The 27430-nt window shown below is 46.3% G+C and overlaps 1 protein-coding gene across 3 annotated transcripts; it reads left to right on the plus strand.

Annotated features, from left to right (window-relative positions):
* Positions 1 to 502: 502 nt before the first annotated feature.
* Positions 503 to 27367, plus strand: POLR3D (RNA polymerase III subunit D). Of its 3 annotated transcripts, none has more exons than XM_061592984.1 (9): positions 503 to 606; positions 3023 to 3200; positions 16285 to 16328; positions 16832 to 16983; positions 19680 to 19804; positions 21692 to 21863; positions 23307 to 23566; positions 24251 to 24403; positions 25758 to 27367. In XM_061592984.1, the coding sequence occupies exons 1-9, from the start codon at positions 533 to 535 to the stop codon at positions 25878 to 25880; spliced, it is 1281 nt and encodes a 426-aa protein (XP_061448968.1). In that variant the 5' UTR covers positions 503 to 532; the 3' UTR covers positions 25881 to 27367. The 3 variants fall into 3 exon arrangements, with proteins under 3 accessions (XP_061448968.1, XP_061448970.1, XP_061448969.1); XM_061592986.1 differs by lacking the exon at positions 503 to 606 and adding an exon at positions 613 to 744; XM_061592985.1 differs by lacking the exon at positions 503 to 606 and adding an exon at positions 1007 to 1086.
* Positions 27368 to 27430: the final 63 nt, after the last annotated feature.

Here is a 27430-nt window from a genome sequence, read left to right on the forward strand (position 1 = left end):
CTACAAGTTGGAGACTCGTGTATGAGGTTGCACTTCATGGATGTCTCTAAATTCCCACGAAATTTATATCCCAGTCGAGTTAGCGTGCCCAGGAATGCAGCCTTCATTGTTGCTTATGAAGTTCCAACTCTCCTCAGCTTCACTGAAGCTGCGTAGACACCATACATTTTAAACTAGGTTATATACATTTAATAAAAACAAATAAATCCCCCCCCCAAGAATCCTGGGAAGTGTAGTATGTGTTCAGGGTGTTGAGAATTGTATCCCTTTGAGGGGTGAACTACAATTCCCAGGATTCTTGGGGGTGCATGCTTAAAATGCGTGGCGTTAGCAGCCACATACCGCCAACGTTAAATTAAATAAGATTAAAAACGCCCGTTAGAAAAATGACAGAATAATCGTTGCCTTCTCTTCTCTGAATAGCCGCTCGACGAAGTTAGAAAGCCTACCCGTGACAAAAATGATGGATTCATTCGCTTCCTTTTCTTGGAGAAGGCGCTACCCTGAACTTAAAACCCTGCCCGTGGCAAAAATGACGGATTGGCCCTTCCCCCCCCTTTCCCCGGATGAACTCCTCCGGAAACATGAGGATGACGGAGGAGTGAGGTGAGTGCCCTTTTCAAAGATGGCTGGTGGGTTGCGTGCGCGTGTGCGTTGAGACGGCTCGACATAGCTGTAGCAGCGCCTGAGGAGAGCTGCGGCTGAAACGCGGCCTGCTTGTGTGGGATACCGAAGGCGGCTTGGGTGGGTCGGGCAATGAGGGGGCGATTTCTGCCGGGGTTAGAGACTGGTTGCTCTCTCTTCCTATGGGCCGAGGCTGTGGCGGAGCGGTGGGGAGGGAGGATCAGTGAATGGCTTTTAGTCTAACAACTGAAAAAAATGATGTGGGATATCAGAAAGCATTGCGGAGAAAGTGGATAGAGAGAAGCTTTTCTCCTGCTGTTATTATTTACTCTTGTTATTAATGTATTTGTTTACATTTATGTCCCATCTTTGTTCTAAACAGCGTACAAAGCTTCTCCTCTTACAACAATCCTGTCAGGAAAGATATAGATCGAGGGTTGATGGCTGGCCCAAGGTTACTCGGTGAGCCACGCGGCTGAGTGGCGAGTTAAACATGGGTCTTCCCAGCCCTTGTCTGGCACTCTATTTTAGGCAGCTAAGCTGTGCCCCTCCAGATGCCAAGCACACCCAGCGATCAGAAATGATTGGGGGGGGGTGTCCAACAGCATCTGGAGGCAGATTAGCCACCTCTGCTTTCAATTCTTACCCTACACAGGCTGTCTGCTGAAATTCAGGGTCATCCAATGAACAGATTGAGGAGATTCAGGAAAGACTAAATAAGTAGTCAGTGTATGGAACTCACTGTCACAAGATCCAATGATGGCCACAGGTTTAGATTGAAATCCCCGACTTCACCTGCTGGACAGGTATCTTTAAAAAGTAGACAACCCAGCTGAGCCTCTCGCTGTCAAAGGCAAACTTTGTGCTTGTTAATTAATGTCAACCGTTCACTTAACGTGGGACATACGCTTTGAATGCAGAAGGTCCTAGGTTTAATCCATGGCATTTCTAGAGAGAGCTGGAAAAGAGGCTCGTTTGAAACGGAGGGTCTGCTTCCAGTTAGTGTAAAGGTGTGGAGGTGAAATCTGGAGATACTCTTGACATAGGGCAAAATTTGCACTCCATTCTGTTAATCCCAATGACAGGTGAGAGATGGATAAGAACATAGGAAGCTGCCTTATACCAAGTCAGACCATTGATCCATCTAGCTCAGTGTTGCCAACACTGCCTGCCAGAAGCTGTCCAGTTTCAGACAGCTTTCTCCCCGCCCTAACTGGAGATGCTGTGTATTGAACCTGGGGTCTTCTGCACGCAAAGCGGATGCTCTACTACTGAGCCACAGCCCTTCCCCAAGCTTTTGTCCCACACCTGTGTGACAGAATACATTCTGTTTACTTTGTCCTGGAGAATTCAATAGATGTAGGTATGATTCTTAGTGGTTCTTATCTGTGTGGCTCCACTCTTGGTTCTGTTTCTTGGCTACTCTAGAGCAGCAGATTTCAACATTTTGAGACCCGGGACCCACCTTTTAACCCAAACATGCATTGGAGACCCATTTCTTAATTTCCCACCATATATTTGCACAGTGGTAGTGCTGCAGCCTTATTTATTTATTGGTTTGTTTGTTTATTAGATTTATATCCTGCCCTTTCTCCTAGTAGGAGATTGTGGGTCCTCAGCCACTGGTTGAAGACCAATGCACTAGAGCATGACAGAACACATATTGAAGACAAGGCAAGCCCTTGATGGGCATCTGAGAAGTAACTTCAGTTTTAGGAGTGTGTAATAGGCCCTTGGTGGATAGATGCAGCAGAAAAGTCATGAAGGGCTGTACCTAAATATGAGATTTGTGGCAGTTCCAGCTTTTACTGTAGGAATTCTACCCATATACCATATGCCCACTCCCAGCCAGGGGCTGTTGGGTGTTCTCAAGACCCAGAAACCAAATGGCTTCTATGCAGATCTTGCACTGATCATCCAGTTATAGTTACGGCAGACCGAGGGAAATAATGAAGAATTTCAGCAAAGAAAAAGAGCACTCCTTTTCAGTTGCTACTTGTGCATGAATACAAGGAGCATAGAAAACGAAATGCTCAAAGCAATTCAAATATTTTGTCTTTTTTATTGTCATATTACAGACTGAAGGGCTGACACACAGTGGTTTACTTTAAGCCCCCCTGTAAAATTCATGGCCAAATTCATAATGACCTAAGATCTCCTGTTTGTTGCTTGCACTTACTCAGCTCACCAGCTCTGTAGCTTGTCAACGGCTTCTGGGACTTGATGGAGGCTTTGGCCGCATTTAATATTCTGTTGTTTCTCCTGTAGTCTCTCAGGTCAGAATTCTACTGTTGCCCTTAGAAACGTGAACAGCATTGTGAGAAGCTGGCATGGTTTGGAAATAAAGGGCCTAGCCTTGGTTTCAAGCATTTTTAGTAACCCTTTTTTCCTTGGGCAGTTCAATCAAGATGTCAGAAGGGACTTCGGGGAATGATACTGGGAATCCTGGTGGCGGCAATCGGCCCACGCTTACTGCTGCACGGGGACTGATAGGGAGGAGAACTACTGCCCCAATTACCCCAGGCCGCCTGCCTTCCATCCGCTCCAGAGACCTGACCCTTGGTGGAGTAAAAAAGGTAAGGGTCTAACTTTTAAGGAAGAACCATGTAAGACAGTCCCTCCCCCCCCCCCCCCCGTTTGTAGGATGCAGTTATAAGAGAAAGACTCAAGAATGCTCTTACCTGTTTTGGAATAGAATTTCCTGTGATTATAAGTTGCAACCCTTGATTCTCAATTCCAGCTCATGGCAGTGTGTGCCAATGTGCCCATGCCTGATTTTTTGTTTTGTTTCCTCAACTAGAAAGTGGGAGTAATGCTTATCCACCTATTTCATAAGTGAGGTTTAATTAGTCCATATTTTTAATACTGAAATGACTACTTGTGGAATTATTATCTTACTGGTTGCTAGAAGCTCAAAATAAACAAAAATGGTATGTGGTTTACCTCGTAATGTTTTGTGTTGGGGTACTTCCCCTGAGCCATCAGGTAACCGAGAATGTCAGAGACTGCTTTTTGGGCTTACTGTGCAATTCTATACATGTCTACTCAAAAGTAAGACCAATTAAGATTAAAGAGGGGCAGGTAAGTGGATATAGGATTGCAGCTGTAGCTGCTCATTGATATAATCTGGTATAATACAACTTGTGTTCTTAAATACAGATATGGAGATGGGGGGCTGGATTTCACCCCATTGTCATGGTCAGACCACTTCCCGGTGATGTTTAGACGTATGCGATCCTCCCATTTAGGAGTGATGGACAGATTAAGATGGTCTTCTTCCGGAGACTAATGGAATCCACTGGATTCCTGAATGCTCTGGGGGAGTTCCCAGTAGATAGAGCAGGTGATCCTATTGAAGCTGTTGTCATGCTATGGAACAGTGAGGCACATCAGGCTCTTGACACGGTTGCCCCCAAGCACCCTCTCCTGCATTGTGGAGCCCGGTTTGCACCTTGGTACACCAGTGAGCTATGGGCAATGAAACAGTCTGGATGATGGCTACAGCGCAAGTGGCAAAAGACGTGCTGTGAGGCTGATCGGGCACGAGTAAAACATCATAACCATGCCTACTGTGCGGCGGTGAGGGTGGCAAAAAAGGCCCACTTCTCTGCCACCATCACATCCTCAAGTAGCTGTCCAATGGAGCTTTTCCATATTGTCAGGGGTCTGTTGACATCAACTCCAGGGAATGGAGTTTTAGACCCTTTGGAGGCCCACTGTGAATTGTTTGCAAGGCACTTTGAGGGTACAGTTACTCGCCTCCGTAGCAATCTTGATGCCTTATCCACATCTACCAGTAATCCCCAGTAAGGTGTCCAGTGCAGCATCTGCTGCAACTTTTTGGGAATGGTTTCAGTTGATGCGGCCTGATGATGTAAACAAGGTGCTTGCAACATGTCTCCTCAACCCTTGCCCTTCTTATAATAATTAAATCTTGCTGAGGGGGTTTAACCAAGTGGATCCAGGGTGTGGTCAATGCATTGTTGTGGGAGGGAGTGATTCCAACTGCCCTGAAAGAGGCAGTGATCCGACCACTCCTGAAAAAGCCTACCCTAGACCCATTGGTTTGCGACAACTACTACCCAGTTGCAAATACCCCTTTCTTAGGGAACATCTATAACATCTGAATTGGGAGAGGACATGCGAGCCCTGGACTGCTGCCTGGACTCTGTGGTGGGCTGGATGAGGGCCAATAAACTGAGTCTGAATCCTAGCAAGATGGAGATGGTTGATGGTTCCCGAGTTTGGATAATTGGTCAGTTGCCTGATTTGGATGGGGTCGTATGTGACGCCCTTCCCTGGCTCTCCCTGTCAGGTTCCTACCTGTTCGTGGTTACTGCCTGTCTCTAGGCACCACCAGGGACTCCACCAGTCCGGACTGTCCTTTTTCATGGTTTCCCTCTCCGCTTGTCAGGTCCAGGATGAGACTGAGGGACCAGACCAGTGGGTGAAAGCAATTCAGTTTTTATTAGAGTGACATCCACGCAAACGCTGCGCCTTCTCATAAAGCGCCACTGACTTACAGATCCTGCGACATGGAAAGATAGTTGACAAAGCGAAGTGCACTTTCCCCCCCAACTCTTAAGTAGGACCCACACGGGTGCGAAGCCTTTCACTCCGCCTCAATCCACCCTCAGGGGCCACCTGTCTCCCCCTCCCCCTTTCTTGTCTCTTCACTCGTTGTCGAGTACGCGGTGAGGGGGGAAGCGCCGGCCCCTCCCCTTCTGAAGATTCCGACTCCGGTATGGGCGTAAGGGGAGGTCCGGGCGGAGGGGGAGGCGTGTGAACTTTCAAGGTTGGCTCTGAGACTCTGGCACTCCCAGGATCTCCGTTGCTGGGCAACCCTATCTCTGGACATTCCTCTCCTTCTCCTTCGCTCAAGTCTGACAGGGGGCTCCCCTCCCCCTCGTCTTCTGTCTCTAAATCCACGGGACCCCAATTCCGCGTCCCGACATCATCCCCTCTTCCAGGCTGAGCCCCCCCCCCTCTACCTGGCTTGGGACGGTGGGGAAATAACTCATGAAACCGTTTCACTAACTCTGGAGCGTGCACATCAACTTCATTTTCCCAACTCCTATCTGCAGACCCGTACCCTTTCCAATGGATCAAATACTGCAATTTCTTGCGTCTTATTCGGGAGTCCAAGATGTCCTCAACTTCGTACTCCATCTGCTCATTTACCCTGATCGGAGCCCCTGGAGGTTCCACTGGCCGCAACTCACTGGGGGGGGGCTGCTTTGGGGAGCAGAGATCGATGAAACACAGGGTGTACTTTGAATGAATCGGGTAACTTCAGCCGGTACGCCACCGGATTAATTTGAGTCTCTATTTCAAAAGGCCCCACCCTCTTATCTTGCAGTTTTCTGCATTTGCCTGGCATGGGGAGGAAACGAGTGGACAACCATACCTGGTCTCCTGCTTGAAGGGGGGGGCCTTCTCTCCGGTGTAAATCGGCAGCTCGCTTGTACTCCGTCTTGGCTTCGTCCAGTTGTTGTTTCAGGGTCTGTTGGATGGCTTGTAACTCCTGTAGAAACTCTTCAGCGGCAGGCACCAACACTCCCTCTGAACTGCTAGGAAAGGCTTTAGGATGAAATTCATAATTTGCGAAGAACGGGGTTTGCTGAGTGCTGGAGTGTAAGGCGTTGTTGTAGGCAAACTCTGCAAAATGTAAATACGAAGTCCAGTCAGTTTGTTGATAAGAAACGTAACAGTGTAAATATTTCTCCAAAACGGCATTCAAGCGTTCCGTCTGACCGTCTGTCTGGGGGTGATGGGCAGACGAGAGTTTTAACTCCGTCTGCAGCTGCTTCCAGAGCGCCCTCCAAAACTTAGCCGTAAACTGAGTCCCTCGGTCCGAGACCACACTGTTGGGCAATCCATGCAACCGGTAAACCTCCTTGATGAATAATTTGGCCGTTTCTTTCGCTTCTAAGGGCCCCGGGCAAAGGAGAAAATGTGCCATCTTGGTAAGTAGATCTACCACGACTAGAACGGCAGTCGTCCCTTGTGACTTTGGTAGATCAGTTATAAAGTCCATGGAAAGGTCCTTCCAAGGCTCACTGGGGACCTTTAACGGTTGTAACAGCCCTGCCGGTTTTCCCGTTTGATGTTTAGCTCGCATACAAACCGAACAGGATTTCACATAGTCCTCAACGTCCCGGCGCATCTTCGGCCACCAAAAGTCTTTAGCTATATTCTGAATGGTTTTGTAAATCCCGAAGTGTCCTGCAGTGACAGAGTCATGGCACTGGCGTAGAATTTTGAGTCTTAAGTCTCCCTCTGGCACGACCCTGGCCGTTTTAAACCACAACAACCCATCTCGCCAGTAGAAATTCACCTCTGAGTCTGGATCCTGCCCCGCCTCGTGAATGTACTGCTGTATGCCCGTCCCTTCCCGTTGCGCTCTTTTGAGCTCTTCCTCCCATGAAGGTTGGCATGATCCTAGTGTTAATTTCTCCGGCGGGATCACGTACTGTGGCTGGTCCTGGGGCTCACTCTCCTTAAATTGCGGCTGCCTGGACAAGGCGTCGGCTCTCTGATTCTTGGCTTGGGCGTGATACGTAATCCTGAAGTTGAACCGGGCGAAGAACTGGGACCATCTGATCTGCCTCTGGTTCAGCTTCCTGGCCGTTTGCAGACTTTCCAGGTTCTTGTGGTCGGAACGCACTTCAATTTGATGGGAGGCTCCCTCCAAATACTGCCTCCAGTTCTCAAAAGAGTCCTTAATGGCCAGTAACTCCTTCTCCCAGACCGTGTAGTTCTTCTCTGCAGGCTTTAACTTCCTAGAGAAGTATGCACAGGGGTACAACTCCTTTCCCTCGGGATCTCCTTGTAGCAAAACCCCCCCGATGGCAAAGTCCGAGGCATCAGCTTCCACTATGAAGGGATGGTTTGGATCAGCGAAGCGCAAAATGGGTTCGGTAGCGAATTTCTCTTTTAACTCCTCAAAAGCCTTCGTAGCATGCTCCGTCCATTGGAACTTTTTCTTTCCCCTTAAACAGTCGGTCAGGGGAGCCGTTAGTTTGGAAAACCCCGGGATGAATTTCCTGTAGAAGTTAGCAAACCCTAGAAACCGTTGCACATCCTTTTCCGTGACGGGTTGCCCCCAGTCCTTTATGCAACTCACTTTCCCTGGGTCCATCTCCACTCCTCCTGCTGAGATTCGATACCCCAGGAAGTCCAAAGACTCGAGGTCAAACCCACATTTCTCCAACTTAGCATACAGGTGGTTTTCTCTCAGTCTCTTTAACACGGTTCTTACGTGTCGGTCGTGATCCTCTTGATTCTCCGAAAACACCAGGATATCATCTAAGTAACAGATTACATACGTGTCCAGTAAGTCTCTAAATACATCGTTCATGAATTTTTGAAAAATTCCTGGACTTCCCGAAAGCCCAAAAGGCATGACAAGGTATTCAAATTGACCGTAACACGTGAGGAACCCCGTTTTCCATTCATGTCCCTCCTTCATTCTGATTAGATTGTAGGCTCCCCGCAAGTCCAACTTCGTGAAAATCTTGGCTGAACGTAGCCGATCTAGCAACTCTGAGATTAAAGGCAGTGGATAGCTGTTAGGGGTGGTGATCTGATTCAGTGCGCGGTAATCATTACACGGCCTGAGCGCCCCCCCTTCTTCTTCACGAACAACAAAGGCGCCCCGGCCGGAGTCTGTGACGGGCGAATGAATCCTCGCTTCAGGTTCTTTTCCAAGAACTCTTTCAGGGCCACTCTTTCAGTCTCTGTGAGCGAGTAAATCCTTCCCGCCGGTATGCTGGCCCCTGGCACAAGATCGATCGTATAGTCGTAAGGACGGTGGGGGGGTAAGGTTTCCGTTTCCTTTTCATCAAACACATCTTTGAATTCCTCATACTTCGGAGGGAGCATCGCTGGCGTGCCGTCTTGTATGGCTCCCGGTAAGGTGTTCTTGATTCCTTCTGGTTGGCAGTTCTCCTGACAGTACTGAGATGTGAACCACACCACCGCCTCCTTCCAACTTATTTTAGGCTCGTGCATGGCGAGCCAGGGCATCCCCAGAATCACCTCAAAGCTTGAAAGATCTGACACGTACAGTGAGATGAGCTCTTCATGCCCGGGAATTTGAAGCTTCAATTCCTCCGTGGCTTGCATTACCCCCCCTGACTTCAGGGGTCTCCCGTCAATGGTCTCCACGGAAAGGGGGGTGTCCAGTGTCCAGCTAGAGATGCCATAACGCTTGGCCAGCCTTGCGTCGATGAAGTTGGTGGAGGCTCCACTGTCGATTAAGGCAGTAGAGTTGAACATCACTCCTCTGGCAGTTGTAATCCGCACAGGTAGAACCAGCACTCCTGTGGAGGGAGGCTGGGTCATCGGGGGGCCTTTGTACAATGCTGCCCCCAGTCCACCGGCCTTCACGTGGACTGGGTGTTCTAGTTTTCTGACGGCTCCGTCTTCCCCTTCTTTAGCCCACAATCTCGGGCCATATGACCCGGTTTGGAACAATAGAAACATAAGCGTTCTCAGCGTTGTCTCTCTTTCTCTTCTTCCGAGAGCCTTGGTCTGCCCCCCCCCTGCCCTTCCGTCGCGCTACCCGTCGTTCCCGAAGTGGAGGGATTCTTGCTGTGAGGCGCCGAGGCGGAGTATCTAGGGGCCTCCTGTCTCTTCTCCAGGCGTCTCCCCTCCAGTCGGTGATCGATCTGCAGGCACAGCCGAATAAGTTCTGGCAGGTCGGTGGGGGGGGGCGGTCCTGGCCAGTTCATCCAGGATCTCCGCGTTCAGTCCGCTCCGGTACATGAACATCAGGGCTGCCTCATTATAGCCAGTCTCTTGGGATAAAATTTTAAATGCATTGGTATACTTGGAAACAGTTCCTTTTTCTTGTTTCAGAGTGCCTAGCTGCCGTGCTACAGTTTCCGCTCTTTGCGGGTCTTGAAGCATCTCGGTCATTTCTTGTATGAATCCTCTGTACCTTCCTAGGAGAGCATCCTTTCTCACCAGATACGGAGTCACCCACTTTGCAGCTTCTCCCTCCAGGAGGCTGATCACGAATGCCACTTTAGCCCCATCACCCGGAAATTCTGCATTCCTGACATCTAAATATAGTTCACATTGAGCCACGAAGGTTGCCAACTGATCACTTTGTCCCGCATACTTTGGGGGTAATCCAATGGGCACCTTTACCGCAGCGGCTGGAGGGGCGGTTCGCATCCGATCGATCGTGGCTTTCAAGGCCTGATTATCCGTTTTCAGCGCCTTGACTGCTGCCAGCAAGGATTGAACATCCGTCTGTAAATCAGCCACATTAGTCCTCAAGAGTCTCACTTCTTCCGTCTCAGAAGTGGGATTTGTTCCTCCCTCCGCTCCCTTTGACATCTTGTCCTCGTCCCGTGGAGAGAGCGTTGAGAGCGATTTAGGTGGCTCTGTCAAGCTGTCAGGTCCAGGATGAGACTGAGGGACCAGACCAGTGGGTGAAAGCAATTCAGTTTTTATTAGAGTGACATCCACGCAAACGCTGCACCTTCTCATAAAGCGCCACTGACTTACAGATCCTGCGACATGGAAAGATAGTTGACAGAGCGAAGTGCACTTTCCCGCCCAACTCTTAAGTAGGACCCACACGGGCGCGAAGCCTTTCACTCCGCCTCAATCCACCCTCAGGGGCCACCTGTCTCCCCCTCCCCCTTTCTTGTCTCTTCACTCGTCGTCGAGTACGCGGTGAGGGGGGAAGCGCCGGCCCCTCCCCTTCTGAAGATTCCGACTCCGGTATGGGCGTAAGGGGAGGTCCGGGCGGAGGGGGAGGCGTGTGAACTTTCAAGGTTGGCTCTGAGACTCTGGCGCTCCCAGGATCTCCGTTGCTGGGCAACCCTATCTCTGGACATTCCTCTCCTTCTCCTTCGCTCAAGTCTGACAGGGGGCTCCCCTCCCCCTCGTCTTCTGACTCTAAATCCATGGGACCCCAATTCCACGTCCCGACACCTCTCTAGCATAGATCTCAACAGATCCCCCTGCTAGGCAGCACCACCAGTCACGTCCTATAACCAGTATTCCTAGAGACTCTACCTGAGTCTCCCTCAATTAGGTTACCTCTGTGACTGCGTGCTTAAGCTGTCCCAATCCCTTTGATTTACTCAGACTGCTTATAATTCTGGTTTGGTCTGAATACTTGTGGTGTTATATTCTTCCCTTCACCCGCTGCCACCATTTGCCACTCTTCAGCCTTGGTTATTTACCTCACCCTCCCTTCTGGTCTATGAAACCCCAGCCAAGGATCAGGCCTCTGGTAAACCAAATTAAGTATTTATTAAATAACACAGAGAACAAGATTAACAAGATTTCTTCATAAGGCACATAAGCATATGGTTTTATCTAATACTAATCCGAACTCCACCCCCCTCCTTCTCCACGCTCTCCTGACAAACAACTCTCTCAAACCCACCAACGTCCACCTCACATCCACACCACATCCACCCAGATTTACCTGACATTCTTCCTTTTATACTGTCAGCCATTTTAAACATTCAGCCAATCATCCAGCATTCTACTGCCCATTCACTCCCCCTCCTCTTTCACTCCACTTACAATGTATCTTCTAAACAAACAGCATTTACCCTATTTACACTAATACAGGAACATCACATCGTACTCCCTCTGAAAGAGCAGGTCCATAGTCTGGGGGTGCTCTTGGATCCATCTTTGTCGCTAGAGGCCCAGGTGACCTCAGTGGCTAGGAATGCCTTTTACCTGCTTCAGCTGATAAGACAGCTGTGCCTGTTTCTGGACCAGGATAACCTGACTACTGTTGTCCATGCACTGGTAACCTCCCGGCTGGATGACTGTAATGAGCTGTATGTGGGACTACTCTTGAGGTTGGTCCGGAAGCTGCAGCTGGTGCAAAATGCGGCAGCACGACTGCTCACTGGGGCAGGGTATCACCAACATGTCACTCCACTGCTGAAAGAATTGCACTGGCTACCTATTAGCTACCCGGCTAAGTTCAAGGTTCTAGTTTTGGTGTACAAAGCCTTCTACAGGTTGGGACCAGGATGCCTGAAAGACCGTCTTACCCCTTATATACCCAGTCGATCACTAGGCTCTGTAGGTGAGGGCCTCCTGCAGATACCATCTTATCAGGAGGTCCATTCTGCACAACACAGAAAACGGACCTTTAGTCTGTTAAATTGTTTTTAGTTTACCACCCTGGACTCCTACTGGGAGATACGGCGGGATATAAATCTAATAAATAAACAAATAACCAATAAAATGCCTAAAATCAGTTTGATAAGAAATGGTTGTACATATTGCATAATGATTCTTGTTGTACAGTCACTTTAAATACATTTTTTGACAAATTACTGTACAGGTGGCATTTAATGTCTAGGAGATTGAATCATACTTGCAGATAATCTTCACTGTTGGTGGATGCATCTCAGATTCACAGCAGTGGTTTTCATACTATATTCTAGGAGCCTGACAGTTCTTTGAAAGCTTTTTGGGGATTCATGAAAATCATAGAATCATAGAATAGTAGAGTTGGAAGGGCCTATAAGGCCATCCAGTCCAACCCCCTGCTCAATGCAGGAATCCAAATCAAAGCATTCCCGACAGATGGCTGTCCAGCTGCCTCTTGAATGCCTCCAGTGTCGGAGAGCCTACTACCTCTCTAGGTAATTGATTCCATTGTCATATGGCTCTACCCACAGGCTACCCACCATTATCAGTCTTTCACACCTTGCAGGGGAATGTTGGGCATGTTCTAAGGTACACATCTAATTCACAGAGAATGATGTGAGGCCCCGGTGGCCTGACCAGTCGCTTCTATTAGATGATTGTGCACATTAGAACATGCCTCAGAATCTTCTGCGGTATGCTGGGCTTCTTTGGAAGATGAGTTGATGCAGAAATTTCTCTGAAGGTGAAAAGTTTGAAAACCTCAGAGTTAAAAGCATTTTGCAGAAAAGTACACATTGATGTTTGGAAGTGCCCTTCTAGCACTCTAAAGCCATCCTCTTGGATTATTGGGAAGATCTAGTTCAGTTTGACCTGGAATTTATAGTGAATATATTAACAAAAGGAGAAAGAGAGAGATTGCTTCCAAATGGAAGAATTATGTATTGCCAACTAAAACATTTAGGGAAAGTTGGAAAGCCATTGAAATGGTTAAGCTGACCTATTTGGCAAGAGTTTTATGAGGGAATTGGATGTGCTGATAGCTTTCATATAAAAGGAATTGTGTTTAACTACTGGAACTGATTTGTTGCATACCAAGATGTTTCCTTAAGATTATTTTCCATCTTGTAATAATAACTTTATTATTTCTTTCTTTTGGTTTGAATATAATGAAAAGGGGGAGTATCAAGTAATGGCTGATGGAATTATTCTGTATCCTCTCAGTGCACTCAAATCCACTGTCTTGAGCAGTCATGTGGGTTTTCCAGAAAATTTTGACTTGGAAAATTTTCTGGAAATTTGCATTGGGTAGTTTCCATGAGAAAAAAATCAGTTTGCATCATAACATTTTCTGATGCCCAAAGAAATGATCTAATTTAGTATGTCCATTTTACTTCCATTTAATAAACAAAGTTAAAAGCTGATAGTATTGTAGTTGGCATATATTCATTGTTATGAATGCGCTTACGAAGTGGAACATTTTTCACAGAACAATGAAATGGAAATGGACTGCCTTCAAGTTGATTCCAATTTATGGCTACCCTATGAATTGGGTTTTCATGGTAAGCAGTATTCAGAGGGGGTTTACCATTGCCTTCCTCTGAGGCTAGTCCTCCCTAGCTGGCTGCAGCCTGCTCAGCTTGCCACAGCTGCACAAGCCAGCCCCTTCCTTGTTTGCAACTGCCAGCTGGGGGGCAACTGGGCTCCTTGGGACTATGCAGCTTGCCCATGGCTGTACAGGTGACAGGGCATGTAACCCGAGCCACTCACTTTGGGGGTGATCTTTAGGTGGCCCTTGACACCCAGGAGACACGAGTGGGGATTTGAACTCACAGGCTCTGGACCCCCAGCCAGGCTCTCCTCCCCGGTGTGCTATAAAAAATTCCACTCCACATCACTTGTCCTGAGTGCGACGGACAAGATGGCTTTCATGCCTCCATTGAGGCATGAAATGTAGCCTTCCCAAACTTGGGGGTTTAGACTACAAATCCTATCAGCTCAGCCAGTGTAGGTGTGTGTGGTGGAGCTGATGGGAGTTGTAGTCCAAAATATCTGGAAGGCACCAGGTTGGGAACAACTGATGCATAGGATTAGGGCCTGTTCAGGTACCATGTATTTTCTAAGCCTGCAGTCCTGTTCAAGCAGTTCCATACTGAGCCTCTTCCCACTTTGCTATTCCTGTTGGTAACCTGTTTTTCCAGTGCCATGTTCTGTGATATTTGGGAGTCCTTCTGTGTAGGGTGGCTTACAAATGGCAAACCTTCTCATAGCCCCTGTCAGGCCATGATAAAACAAGGAAAGGATCCTGAGCAAGACTTGAAGAATCCCAGGTATTTGCTTATCTAGGAACTCAATATTTAGAATGCTTTTCCAGATTCCAAGACTTAATTAGCACACCTCCCAGGAAATAGGCAGATGCTTAGGCATCTTATTTTAGTTCATACTGTACTGAAGTTCTTGGGCTACAGTGGCTATCGGTACCTTCTGAGATATGGCGCCGTGAACAATATTCACCTCTCACTAAAATGTATATACTTTCTCAGGGGAAGAAAAACTACAGGAGAGTATTCATGGTGACGCCCATCTCTTCTTCCTGGTCTCATGCCTCTCTCTTCCTCCTTTCATTCCAGCTCTGCCTCCTCTTGTTTACTTTGGAGACAGATACACTACCCATCATGTAGTCAGCTTTGTCTGTGCAGCTATATGGGGAACCCCTGGCCTTCCAAATGTTGTCAGTCCCTGCTAATGGTCAGTTAGAGTCCATCAGCATCTGGAGGACCAGAAGGTCCCTATCCCTGCTACAGTCCTAGCTCTTCGCCTTCCGTCAATATGATGCAATATTTGCTTTCCATAATTAGACCAACATTCATTCAGTCCAGGATTTTGTTTTCACAAAACAGACTATGGTGTTTGCCCCCTGTGTAATCACAGAAGTTCTATTTGGCTATCATGATACATATCCATTAGTTAGGCCTATTCCCCATGAATGTGTGGAATCCTGCTTCAAAGACAGGCTACTTAGTGAATTATTGCTTGCTAGCAGGCACCCTACCTGCGTACCTGTAGCCAGTTTTGTAGTGCATGGTAGGACCAAGCAGCATTGCTTATAGTTTGTCCCTGAGCCTCAGGCTCCCTTGGTTTTCTTGACTTCCACCCTTGGTTGGCCTTGCAGCCTGTTCTTTGCCATAGAACCCATGTGGTCAGAGTGTGGGTGAGTGACTTGAGTTCAGATCCCTCTAAGATTGGTGAGCTGTCTCCAAACATCCATACTAATAGGATTGTTATTCTGCTTTTTTAAAAGCACAGTTCTGCAGCAAGATGTTAATAGTTCTCTGCCAAAAAAATCTGAATCCTTTGACCTATATGCATTATATATGAAGAACTTCTTTGTGTGCAAAGTTTGTTCTGCTTTTACCAGCCATGGGGATAGGAGAGCAAAGAGCCATGAGGAACATGAGGGTCTGACTGCTGGGAATCCAACTGAAGCCTCCTGACTTGGGAGATTTATTTTAACAACCACTGCCCTCACACTTCAGATTACCATTTTGTCAGCCACAAGGGTTAGGAATCATACCTGAAAGGGGGACCTGCTCAAGTGTTTTCATGGTCTTTTCATGGATCAGAGGTGGATGAGTGAAAGGGAAATGGTTGGGGGTCTAGATGGGCAGCATTGCAAGTGGATTGTACTGTAAGTCATTTGGAAGCATAATATTCCTGCTGTGTATGAAGCTAATTATTTCATATATGAAGCTAATTATCTTTTGTAAGCCACCCTGGGAGGGCTTTGCCCTGAAAGATGGCACATATGTCCTTTAAACAATAAATAAATGTGATTTTACAAAGAGAAAGCGATCAAAGACTCCCAGGATCCAAAATGTTCTAGTTTTCTTTGCTTGAATGGAATTGTGGAATATATATAGCTGTTACTGTAGTGACCAACACCTTACAGAGCTGTTTGTGAAGTGCTTTATACCCTAGAGGTGGCATAGCAACTGAGTTATCCTATAGTCAAGGCTCCTGTGTGCCAAGGAAATATGAGTGACACAAAGTTCTACTAATGCAGATTTTGCTGTTTCTGATATCAGGTGGGCGATTTTGTATGCTTCCTCCTGAATCTAATACTTAAGTGTTTACACATTTTGGTATTTTGTTTTTGGATAGAAAAAAGGAATGTATCAGTAACAGCCACTAGAGGTAGATGGGGGTGGAAAATATTCTCAGAAGCCAGAGAGGGCCTTGTAGCCATGCAGACCATGGAAGCTTCATCCCCTCTGCGTGTTGGATCTTTTTGAAACGCACATTCTTTCCCTTTCTTAAAAATATAAATTTTGCAACTTTGAAAGCTAGAATCTTGTGTGTGTGTGCATATCCCCACCCTAAATTTGAGAATCCCAAGTATATTTGAGACCAGATTTTACAAGACTGTATTCTGTGAGAAATTTCACACACAGTTTTGGAAAATGAACCACATTATACATCTGAGTTGCTGACTGTCTTCCTCTTTTTTCCTTTTTACAGAAAACCTTTGTCCCTAACATAATTAGCAGGAAGATCAAAGAAGAGTAAGTAGATTTCAAATGCTATCTCTGTGGAGTGTGATTGAAATGCCTGAAGAGGCTGTAAATCCAGTGATGTGGAGAATAACTGTTTAGGGCAAGTGTGTTGATTTGCAAGCTACCGTCTGCACTGCATCCTATGAGCCATGTTTACAGGTGAGAAAGGGCCTATTAAAGATATTGGCACAGGCAAAAAACATTTGAGTGTAGCTGTCTCCCTGACATGCTAACTTTCTATATGCAGGGAATTTTTTAGATTGTATTTATTTAACATAATTTGTATACCACTTAATCGCAAAAACCTCTCAAGCAGTTCATATATGATTTCCCACATCTCAGTATAAAAATATGTTTGCTGTGCTATTTCTGCTGAGCTGGCTCTTATTCACAAATGAATGCATATGAAGATCTTGAAGCTACTTATGGAATCTTCTGGATATATTGAAGCACATAACAAGGGCTGGTAACTTTGATCTTCTTGTGATTCAGTTTGGTCTGCTTTTCCTTAGGCCAAAAGAGGATGTTAACATCAAGAAAGAGAAAAAGGAGCGTGATCGAGACCGGCAGAGAGATGCTCATGGACGAAGTAGAGGGAGGCCAGAGGTCATCCAGTCTCACTCCATCTTTGAGCAAGGTCCAGCAGAAATGATGAAGAAAAAAGGTACTTGGAAGGTTAATGTGAATGAGCCAGCACAACCCTACATCTAGCTTTTGGGCTTGAACTCAAGACTCTTCCTTTTAAGTCCTTGCTCATCTGTGGATTCACTGAGGGGGCTTTGACCAAGTCATTGCCTCTCAATCTACATTTCCAATCAGTGAAATAGGAATATTAATTCTCTAATTTGCAGAGATGTTATGTGTAAACGGTCACAAAGCACATTAGAGTGTTGCCATAAAAACTTAAGAACAGTGCTGAAAAATATCATCACAAGTTGATACCTTTGGTTTCTGCCTTCTGTTGTTTAGTATTCTTTGGGGAGTGATATAAAATCATTGAAACTGGCTGCAGTGGTAAACAAAGCAAAAGCTGAAGCCATATTGGCAGTGAGCAAATGCACCTGTGAAACTGGACATGCAGCAAAACAATTGGGCCACCTCTTTGTCACGCATTAGCCCTGACAGATGTTATCTAAGTGCACTCAAAAGATTGTATAAACTGTCCTTTTAAGTCAGGATGCAACCCACTTGTTGGTCCTGTCTACCAGTTGAAACCCAATGCCTGTGGGAGGGTGGGGAACATCTGCAGGAAGGATTTGAAAACCTTCCAAAATGTCTTGGGTGAACTTTGGAGTATTCATGTGTGGAGGTTCTGATCTCGTATGGATATCCTGCATATACCCAGCAGCTGATAACCCAGATAGCCCAGCATCAGCACAGGCCATGCAGAGTATGTATAGCTAGTTTTAAAGTGCCAAAAACTGGTGGCCAAGATACCTTTTCTGTTTGCTTTCTTTGTTTTGGTTTAAAGCTGCAGTGGTAACTTTGGCCACACATTTTGCATATTGTACTTAACCCAAACCATGGCTTAGCATGAATGTGCTGACTTCCCAGGAGGAGATTGCAGCTGATTTTTTCCTCCTAGGCCTTTTTAAGTCAGTGTGGGATAGCAGCTAAGCAAAGTTTGGTTTGGTGCATCATCTGAACCTGGGATCATGGCTCTCTCCTCTTTCATCATAATCTGTAGCCAATGTTTGTCTCACAGTACGGTTTGTGGTTAAGGAAGAGAGATGGTAACCATGATCCCAGGTTTGGATGACATGCTAAGCCGGAACTTGCTTAGTTGCTGTCCTGTGCTGACCTAAAAGGTCTGGGGAGGAGCAAAGCAGGTGCGAGCTCCTCCTCAGGAGCCAGTACATATGTGTGGTCTCAGTAGGCTATTCTCTGGCTACCATGTTGTGCAAACCAGGCCATAATAAGCTGGAAACCTGTTATGCAGCCTTCCCTTAATCCACCAGTTTTTCACCATGTTCAGTATTTGTGCTCCAGTTTGCCCTCAGGAAGAGGAGGAATATTTTTACCACACTAGTGATATGTTGTTGAGTTTGAATACTTTTCTGAAAATATTATGTTCATTTCAAAACAGTATGCCGCTCTCTTTTTATCCATATCATCTCAAAAATTAAAGGGTCCCAGTGTTTCCGTTTTAAAGAAAACACTCAAGGTGGCTTACAAGCTTTACATAAAAGCAGTATTAAGTTAATTTAAGAGATGGGGGCAGCAGGTAAAAATTCCAGGGAGTGTAAATAATCAACAGCTGGACAAGTCGGATGCCTGTTGAAATAAAAAGGTCTTCATGAGATGGCAAAAGGCTACCAAGGAGGCAAAGCAGGGAGTTCCAGACCCTTTCACAGAGCAGGCCTTCTCTTGCATGCTGATCAATTGCAACTCAGATGTTTGAGGGACATGGTGGACGCCTTCCTGGCAGATCTTGATGAGTGGGCCGGCTCATATGAGAGGAGGCAGTCCTTTGGATATCCTGGTCCCAACCTGTTGAGGGCTGTAAGGTTATATCCAGCACTCTGAATTGTGCCCAGAAAGGGACCAGACGCTAGTGGACCTATTTCAGAAAGAGAGCTGCACACTCCTCCTAATTGCCCTTAGTCAAAACTGCATTGCTGCTTTCAAGACAAGCTGAAGTTTCCAAACACTCTGCAAAGGCAGCCTTACATAGAGCACATTGCAGTATTCCATTTGGGATGTGATTAATGCATGTGTTGTCATGACCCAATCCAGTTTTTATAGGAATGGAGCACCTGGTGCACGTAGACAATGGCATTGCTGGCCATGGACTGCCCTGGGCACCCAGGAGCAAAGCCAGATCCGTGAGAACTGGATCAGTGAGTTGCCCTGACAGGTAATCAATTACACACTAATCAACAGTACCCAACCAAAGAGCCCAACTGTGGAACAATATTTCATCATGGCACAAGATGCCACTGAGGGGTCAGTGAACCCAACAAATGAAACAAGAAATTATTTTTAAAGGGCTGATGAGCATTATCTGAAATGATGGACTAGTTTTCCAAGGGAAAAGCAAAACCTGAAAGCGTTTTTTAACTTTAATTTTACTTTTAATTTTCCTATTTATCACATATTGGGCACAATGTGTTTAGGAATATATTTGTCCTAACCTGTTTTTGTATTCTTCTCTCTCGCGCTTGTACAACCAAAGTCATGGCCACAAACACCAGGCCTCTTTGGCTTCAGTTTCAAGAAACATCTTGAGCAGGTGACTTCACCACACAGATTGCTCTTGGCAGTGGTAGTCCAAGCTAAGCATGCTATAATAGCTCAGTCGTACCATTTGTCTTGAGAGATGTGTGATTTACAGCTGTGCCATTCTCCCTTTCCACGCAGGCAGCTGGGATAAGGCTGTGGATGTGTCTGACTTCGGCCCATCCCACATCATCAACATAAAGAAAGAGAAAAGAGAGACGGACGAGGAAACCAAGCAGATCTTGCGCATGCTTGAGAAGGACGATGTGAGTTTGGGGTGGCCTCATTGTGGGACAACCCCGTCTGTGTTAAACGTTTTGAGGACAAAAGAATAAGGCAGAGCTCATAATCTTAGCACCCAAACCCTCTTCTTCTTTGCCTGTTGGAGATGCTGTTCTTCCCCATTTTTGAGGCATGGAGTCTTGGAGCCATCTTTTACTCTCTCTCCCTCTCTCTCTCCCTCTCTCTCTCCCTCTCTCTCTCCCTCTCTCTCTCCCCCCCTTCCCATCATTGGGGAAGGGTCATAGCTCAGTGGTAGAGCATCTGTTTTGCACGCAGAAGCCCCCAGGTTCAATCCACGGCGTCTCCAGGTAGGGCTGGGAGAGACCCCCATCTGAAACCCTGGAGAGTCACTACCAGTCACTGTAGACAATGCTGTTAGATGGACTAATGGTCTGACTTGGTATAAAGCTATGTTTCACCACCACCACCTCCTTACCCCATTCTTCTCTTCCCATATCCAAGAGGCTAATCATTGCTGCTGTTGTTGCTTTTATTTATTATTTATTTATTAAATTTATTTCTTATCCTTCCTCTCAGTAGGAGCACCATATTTCTTTGATTCCTAATGCTGAAACTCTAGTCCAGGCTTTCCCAACCGTTGCATCCCCAGATGTTGCTGGACTACAGTTCCCACAATTCCTCGCCATTGGCCATGCTGGCTGGGGTTGATGGGAGTTGTAGTCCAACAACATCTGGGGATCCAAAGGTTGGGAAAGGCTGTTCTAGTGCCTTGTCTGCTGCATCATACTCTGCTGACTTCTCCCCCCCCCTTTTTTTTTTTTTTGCTATAACTTTGTCTGTAAATCATGTGAAAGGCTGAAAAAATTATTTTTCACCTCTGCCACTATAAATGATATCATCCCTCTTTTTAATCCCTAAATTGGTTTCCTGTCAGGTATTGGGTTCAAGGTTTTACCTCTTGCTTTTGAAATCCCTCTGCCCCAAAATCTCCTTTTAGCTTCTCTTTACGTTTGCTTTACTCTGGCCATTTTCTCTCGTTCCTCCTTCATTTAAACCCTTCTCTCTGGGATTCCAATCAGGCTGCCCGCTTACCTGGAACAACCTTCCATTCTGTTTGCCGTATTTCCTCTTGTCTCCTTCCTCTACACATACACACCTTTTTACTTTCCCAAACCATTCTACTTGTTGATGCTGCAGGTGTAGACTAGTCAGAGTTGATTTATTTTATATGCCTCTCTCTCTCTCTCTCTCTCTCTCTCTCTGTGTGTGTGTGTGTGTGTGTGTGTGTTCGTTCGTGTTCTGGTGGCGGTTGTGAGTGTTAACTATTTGTAAGCCACCTTGAAAGTCCTGTTTGGCCTCTCAGTTGGGAAATATAAATTCTGAAAAAGTGAATGCTTCAGTTCATTGAAATCAGACACAAACATACACAGACCCTGTGCTAGGCTATCCTCTGTTGTTCATTTTCTGCTGCTCTGTTGCTTTCTTTTTGTGTGTGATCCTTTCGAGAGCTTTGCTAGGGCACCGGATAGGGAAAGGAGGTCCTGGGGGTGTCAGGGAAGCCTGTGATCATGACACCACTGTGCATCTGTTGTTTAGCCATGTCCCATTTTGCTGTGGGGGGTTTGGAGTGCGCATGTGCATCAGTATCACTTTTGGAGACCTATTTTGTGCTCTACAAACGATTTTTCTACACAATTCTATGTTGAAATCTGAAACATAGTGAGCCTCTTTATATAGTATTCGCACATATGTGTGAATGTGTCCACCCGTCCATAATAACTTGTATATCTCATCTCTCTCTCTCTGTCCCTGTCTCCCCTTCCCCTCCACCAATATATATTTGTTTGAAATACAAACAAGAATATTTAGCACTTGATTCCTTTCTTTCTCTCCCATTCCTCTTATGCTAGTTCCTTGATGATCCAGGCTTGAAGAATGACATCCGGAACAAGCCAGTTCAGCTCCCTCTCACCCATTCAGGCTGGCTTTTCAAGGAGGAGGGCGATGATCAAGAGGATGTCAAGCCTTTGAGCTCCAGCACCGAGGAGGAGGAGATGGAAGTAGATGTATCTTCAGTGAAAGGTAGATGGTTCAGATTCACCAGAGCAGATGGATCTGTTGGGAACCCTCTGAGGATTATGCCATTGGGTGTGGCTACTGCAGTCTTCCAGTGTTCTCTCAGACAAAATACAAACAAAAAACTAATAGTCACAAATATTTCCTAGATGCCATGAAATGGTTCTGTGGATGCTCAGCCTTTCAAACTAGCCAAGTCTCCAACTGATTGGCAGGAGATTCAAAACAGACAAAATAAAATGCTACTTATGAGATTCGCTGCCCCAAGATGTGGTCATTGCCACTATTTAAAAACAGTTACACAGATTCATAGAAAATAGGTCTATCAGTGGATGTTAGCTGTGATAATTAAATGAAACCATCTCTGTCAAGAGAAAGTATATCTTTGAGTACCAATTTCTAGTGGGGGAAAAAAGAAAGGTGGATGGCTATTGTTATCTTCCCTGCTTGCAGGTATACCAGAGGAACATAGGAGGCTGCCTTATACTGAGTCAGGCCATTGATTCATTTAGCTCTGTATTGTCTACACTAAGTGGCAGCAGTTCTCCAGGGTTTTAGGCAGGGAGTCTCTCCCAGTCCTACCTGGAGATGTCAAGGATTGAGCCTGGGACTTTCTGCATGCAAAGCAGATGTTGTACCATTGAGCTACCACCCTTCCCAATCAGATAGTACATTGTTGGAAGCAAGTTGCTGAACTAGATGGATCCAGGGTCTAATCCAGCAGGACTTCCCTTATGCCTAGCTGAACTAAGACGTTTGCTTCTGTGTAGAAGAGCAGTCCTTCTGCACTTGGTCTGCCAGGGATTCACTTAATAAAAAAGCAACTCTTTTCACCACGAAGTACCTCTCACCTTTTACATCTTTCTTGCTTTTGAAGTCTGCTCATAGTATGTTATAATCCTGGTTTGCTTTTGCTTCTGCTTATATCTATAGTGTAATGGCTGAAGATGAGAGCTGTAAGCTCCCATTTCAAATATCAGCTTAGCTTCCCTAAAGTCACACTTAAGTTCCGAGCTAAAAGCCTGCTTTTGGACAGGAGATTGGACAGGCTTCTAATTTATTTTTAAAGTTTCATAAACTCATATTCTAAAATATCAGAACAGTGTATAGAAACCCCCAAACAAGTATAGAATGTGCATCAGAAATGACACAAGTAAAATAACAGCACAACACCAGAAGATGGTCAGCAGAAAAATGCCGGTAAATGAAAAAAAAAAGTATTAAGCATGTGTCTGAAAGAATAGATTATTGGAGCATGCCTTATCTCAGGTGGTGATGAATCCCACCTTAAAGGGGTCACAACACTGAAAGCCCTGCTATAAATAGATCCAAGGGGAACAGTAGGAGCTCTCTGTACTACCAGGAGGTCCTCTCCCATGAAACATAGTGGCCGGGCAAGGGTGTAATCGCTTTCAGCTCTGTGATTCGGATTCCTGTGTCTCATTCTAGTGAAAGAGGAGCCCCACGATGAAGAAGCCCCACCTGTCCTCAAACCAACTCCTGCAAAAGCACCCCCTCCCTTCCCGCAGGATGTGTCCGTGGCAGAGCTGCTGCAAAGACTGAGCCTCTGCAAGGAGGATGAGTTGCTCTTTCTGCAGCTGCCAGATACGCTGCCAGGACAGCCGCCAACACAGGACACGAAGCCCATCAAAACTGAGGTGCAAACTGAAGATGGACAGATGGTGGTGATCAAGCAAGAGAAGAACCAGGTATGGGAGGATTTCACTCCAGCTGGAATAAGGAGACCTGGATAGGGTTTCAATGGGTATGTTGCTAAACACAGGGCAATGGGAAGGGTTGTAGGAGTGCAGAAAAGCCACTTAGGCTGCAATCCAGTACACACTTTCTTGGGAGTAAGTCCCATTGAACGCAGTGGAGCTTACTTCTGAGTAGAGATGTATTAGATTGCAGCCTAAGTGTGTTGTGCAGAGTGCAGGACTCTTCTAGCCTATGTGGTTGCAAAGATATCCCTAAAAGTGTACGGGTAATGTTTCACAATACATCAAAAGCCAGGGGCCTTATTGCCTAGAATTTCCAGTGGCGTTGGGCTTCATCAGCACCCTGTTTACTTTCTTGCTCATCCTATGACCAGCAGAAGCAGAATAAAGTATGTAAAATAAGAAATGGGTCAAGTTTGCTTAGTTTGCATGACTTTCACTGATCTCTCAGGGCTGTGTTCAGCTTGCTCAATTGCAGAATTCAGTTTTAAAAAAAACCCAGAATACAAACAGCTCTTGACAATAGGCCAGCAAAGCACAGGAGACTTGGAGATCGCTTTTCGCTGGCTCTCAGTTCTTGGGGGAACAAGGGCAGCTTCTGAATGGTGCAAGATTGATTTTCTCAACAGAATGGGGTCTGCTTGTAACCTTGCACTACTCTGTTTGCCTTTTCAGGAAGCCAAAGAAGCGGAGAACATCTGCACCCTCGGGGACCTGTCTGAAGGGCAGGTGGGGAAGCTGCTGATCCGCAAATCAGGGAAGGTGCAGCTGGTTCTGGGCAGGGTGACTCTTGATGTGACCACAGGGACTCCCTGCTCTTTCCTTCAGGTATGGCTTGCTTAGGAGCCCTCTTTTTTATTCGCCAGAGCAGTGGATGACCTTCTTCCAAAGTGCACGTTCCCTGCTAGTGAGTTAAATGGAAACACCATGTTCTCAAAGGCAGCATACCTCTGGATGCCATTTGTCAGAGTGACAAACAGCAGAGAAGGCCTATTGCCCTCTTTGTGGGTTTCCCAGAAGCATCTGGCACAGCACAATAGGCCTGATTCAGTTGGGCTCATACATCCTTATGGGCTCCGTACAGGCTATAATAGCTTTGCTTCAGGCAGGGGTGGGGAGCCTCCAGTGATCCAATTTTGGCCCGCAAGGCCATTTTCCCCAAACCACACTGACCATCCACTAGCTGACATCATTACAGAGACTCTGCAGACAGCAACAGCATCAAAGCACGGAGGAGGAGGAGGAGGAGGAGAAAAAAGGGGTGAGGCCTGCTGCTCCTGCCCAGAGACAGATGGCAGTGGCTGCTGCTGTGGGGGACAGTCATGATTGGTGGTGGGCCCTCCACGATTGTCTGATGCCAATCCCTGGTGGAGGACCTGTACAAAACAGTTCATAAGAAGTAGCTTTGAGCATTGCCCTTGAACAGGTTTGAGTATCTCAAACTCGGATTCTACACAATGAACCACCACAGGCTTCAATAAAGGATACTTTCCCAGATAACCACCATCAGATATCCTAGATTACTCCTCTAGAAATAATAACCACAAGCTTGAATCTTCTTCCCCATGAATTGATTACCCCAAAGCTAGTAGAGAGCACCCTCTTCCTTCTTCAGTCTGTGCTGTTAGAATGTCAGGGGATCTTTGTAAGCTAAATTGGCTTTCCCTGGTGGTTTTCCAGAGTCATAGTTGGGATAAAGTTAGAAGACTTGGGGACAGGATGGGAGAGCTAAGCACGTAGGAGTGGTTATTAAATCTCAGTGCTGCATTTTTCTAATATCACGGTGCTTCCAGCCCTGAACCGATAGGGTAGGACTTGGACATTTGTTCCAAATAACAGAGATGGCCTGAGACACTTTGGTATCCATGATAGAAGATCTTCCTGCTAAATAACACAGGTGCAATCCATCAGGAAGTTCTTCTGCACAAGTCTTTTTTGAATGAATGAGAGCTGCTCACGCTCCAGTGGCGGTTAGCACAGGAGAACTTCTTGGTGGATTGTTCTCTCTGAGTCAGATCTCGCCTTCTATGGTCCTTGATGGCACTCAAAATGTGTGGAAAGGCGGTTGCTTCCTCTTGGTGCCTCTGCAGAAAACCGTTCTTGGCCAGCCATCGCATTCTGCTTATTCATAGCTTTAAGAGGCTTTGGTGGTTAACAATTTTTTTCCTTTTGGCCTTGGAAGGAACTGGTGTCAGTGGGCATTGGAGACAATAGGAGTGGTGAGATGATCGTCCTGGGCCACGTGAAGCACAAGCTGGTCTGTGCCCCCGATTTTGAATCCCTGCTGGAACAGAAACATCGATAGAGAGAATGGGCTATGTCAAAGCCCTATGGACAAGACTGCTGGTCCTTCTTCGGGGTTCCTTTATAAGCAGCAGCAGCAGCAGCGACTTGGGTTGCCCAGAAGTGCCCTGTTCTTAAGCCGATGAATGCAGAGGTATTCCAGAGAAGACCCCTAGCCAAGACCAGCCACATTGCAGTGGAATGAAACTGTGTGACATCCTGCTGCATTTGGGCCTCTAGAGCTCTAAAACCTTCTGTGGAAGATGCTCTAAGAGCAGTAGAAGTCAAGGGGTTGACGGATCCTTCCTCACAGGTCTAATTTAGATGCAATTTTATTTATAGGGGGCAAGACTCATACTTGAACATTTGTGCTTGCTATGGAGACTTTAATTTTGTGTGTCAATCCCAGACATGAGAGCCCTAAGCAAAAACTGGGGAAGGGTGGAGAGGTTGGCTGTGAGCAGAGGTTGGCTGTTCAGGAGCCATTTCCTGCAGATGAAGAGGAATTATGCCCTCATCCCAAACCTTGTGACTTGCTGTGCCCATAATGGCAGTTCAGGTGTTCCAAAAACAATGGCAGGTTTCTTTGGAGAAATTGTAAAACAACATGCAGGCACATAGGCAGGAGAAGAACACTGTCACTCTTCTAGTCTTGTTTTTGTTCCCTGTACAATTCCCTGAAATTCTTATGCCTGAAATTTCCAAACGCTGCAGTGCCTGCTGTCCCTGATGAAGTGATGGTGGGAAGGATGATGAAGATGCTGATCGTGGGATAGGTTTATTTTTCCCTGCACTTGAATGAGGGATCTTTTTTTGTCCCAGCAGCTGTGAATCATGCATATAAAACAGATTCTGGCTATTCATCATTGATGAGGGAGAGCAGTACGGGAGATTGTGCCAAAATAAAATGAATCAGTACCACTAATTGTATTCCTGAGATGAAAGTTTGCCTATTAACAGTCTGACTTAGGCTTAGGACCATCCTGCTTTCACCTTCTAGCGTACTTTTTGTCTGCAGGTATGATGACGATGACAGAGTTGTAGAGCATTTGCTGTTTATCATGCCGGGGAAACGCAGGACAATGAGACTTTAGGGCAGCGATGAGGAACCTGTGGCCCCCCAGATACTGTTGGACCCCAACTCTCATTAGTTCCAGCAAACACAGCCAATGGCCAAGGATGATGGGAATTATAGTCTACCACCATCTGGAGGGCCACAGGTTCTCCATCCCTGCTTTAATGTTTTTTTAGAGAACAGGAGTGAAGTCTGCAGTCTTCTGTTAAAGTTTTATTTTAAAAATCAAGATGGGGAAGTTTAAAAAAAATCTGCTGTAAAAGCTAAACATTAATGCTACTGGAACCAGCTCCATGTTCAGGCACTACTCTTAAATGTCTTATGTGATCCCTGTTAAGGAACTCTGATTGCTGTGGTGCAGTGGCAAAGTTGTCAGACTGGACCTGGTGGCTGTGTATCCATAAATAAAAATGGCTTTTTGGCTCTGCATACAACTCATGTGTCTTGAACTGTTGTGTTTAAAGCTATGCATGGTGCGGAGAAAGTGGATTAAGGAA

Source organism: Rhineura floridana, chromosome 12 (assembly GCF_030035675.1).
Source record: "Rhineura floridana isolate rRhiFlo1 chromosome 12, rRhiFlo1.hap2, whole genome shotgun sequence".
Lineage (NCBI taxonomy): Eukaryota > Metazoa > Chordata > Lepidosauria > Squamata > Rhineuridae > Rhineura > Rhineura floridana.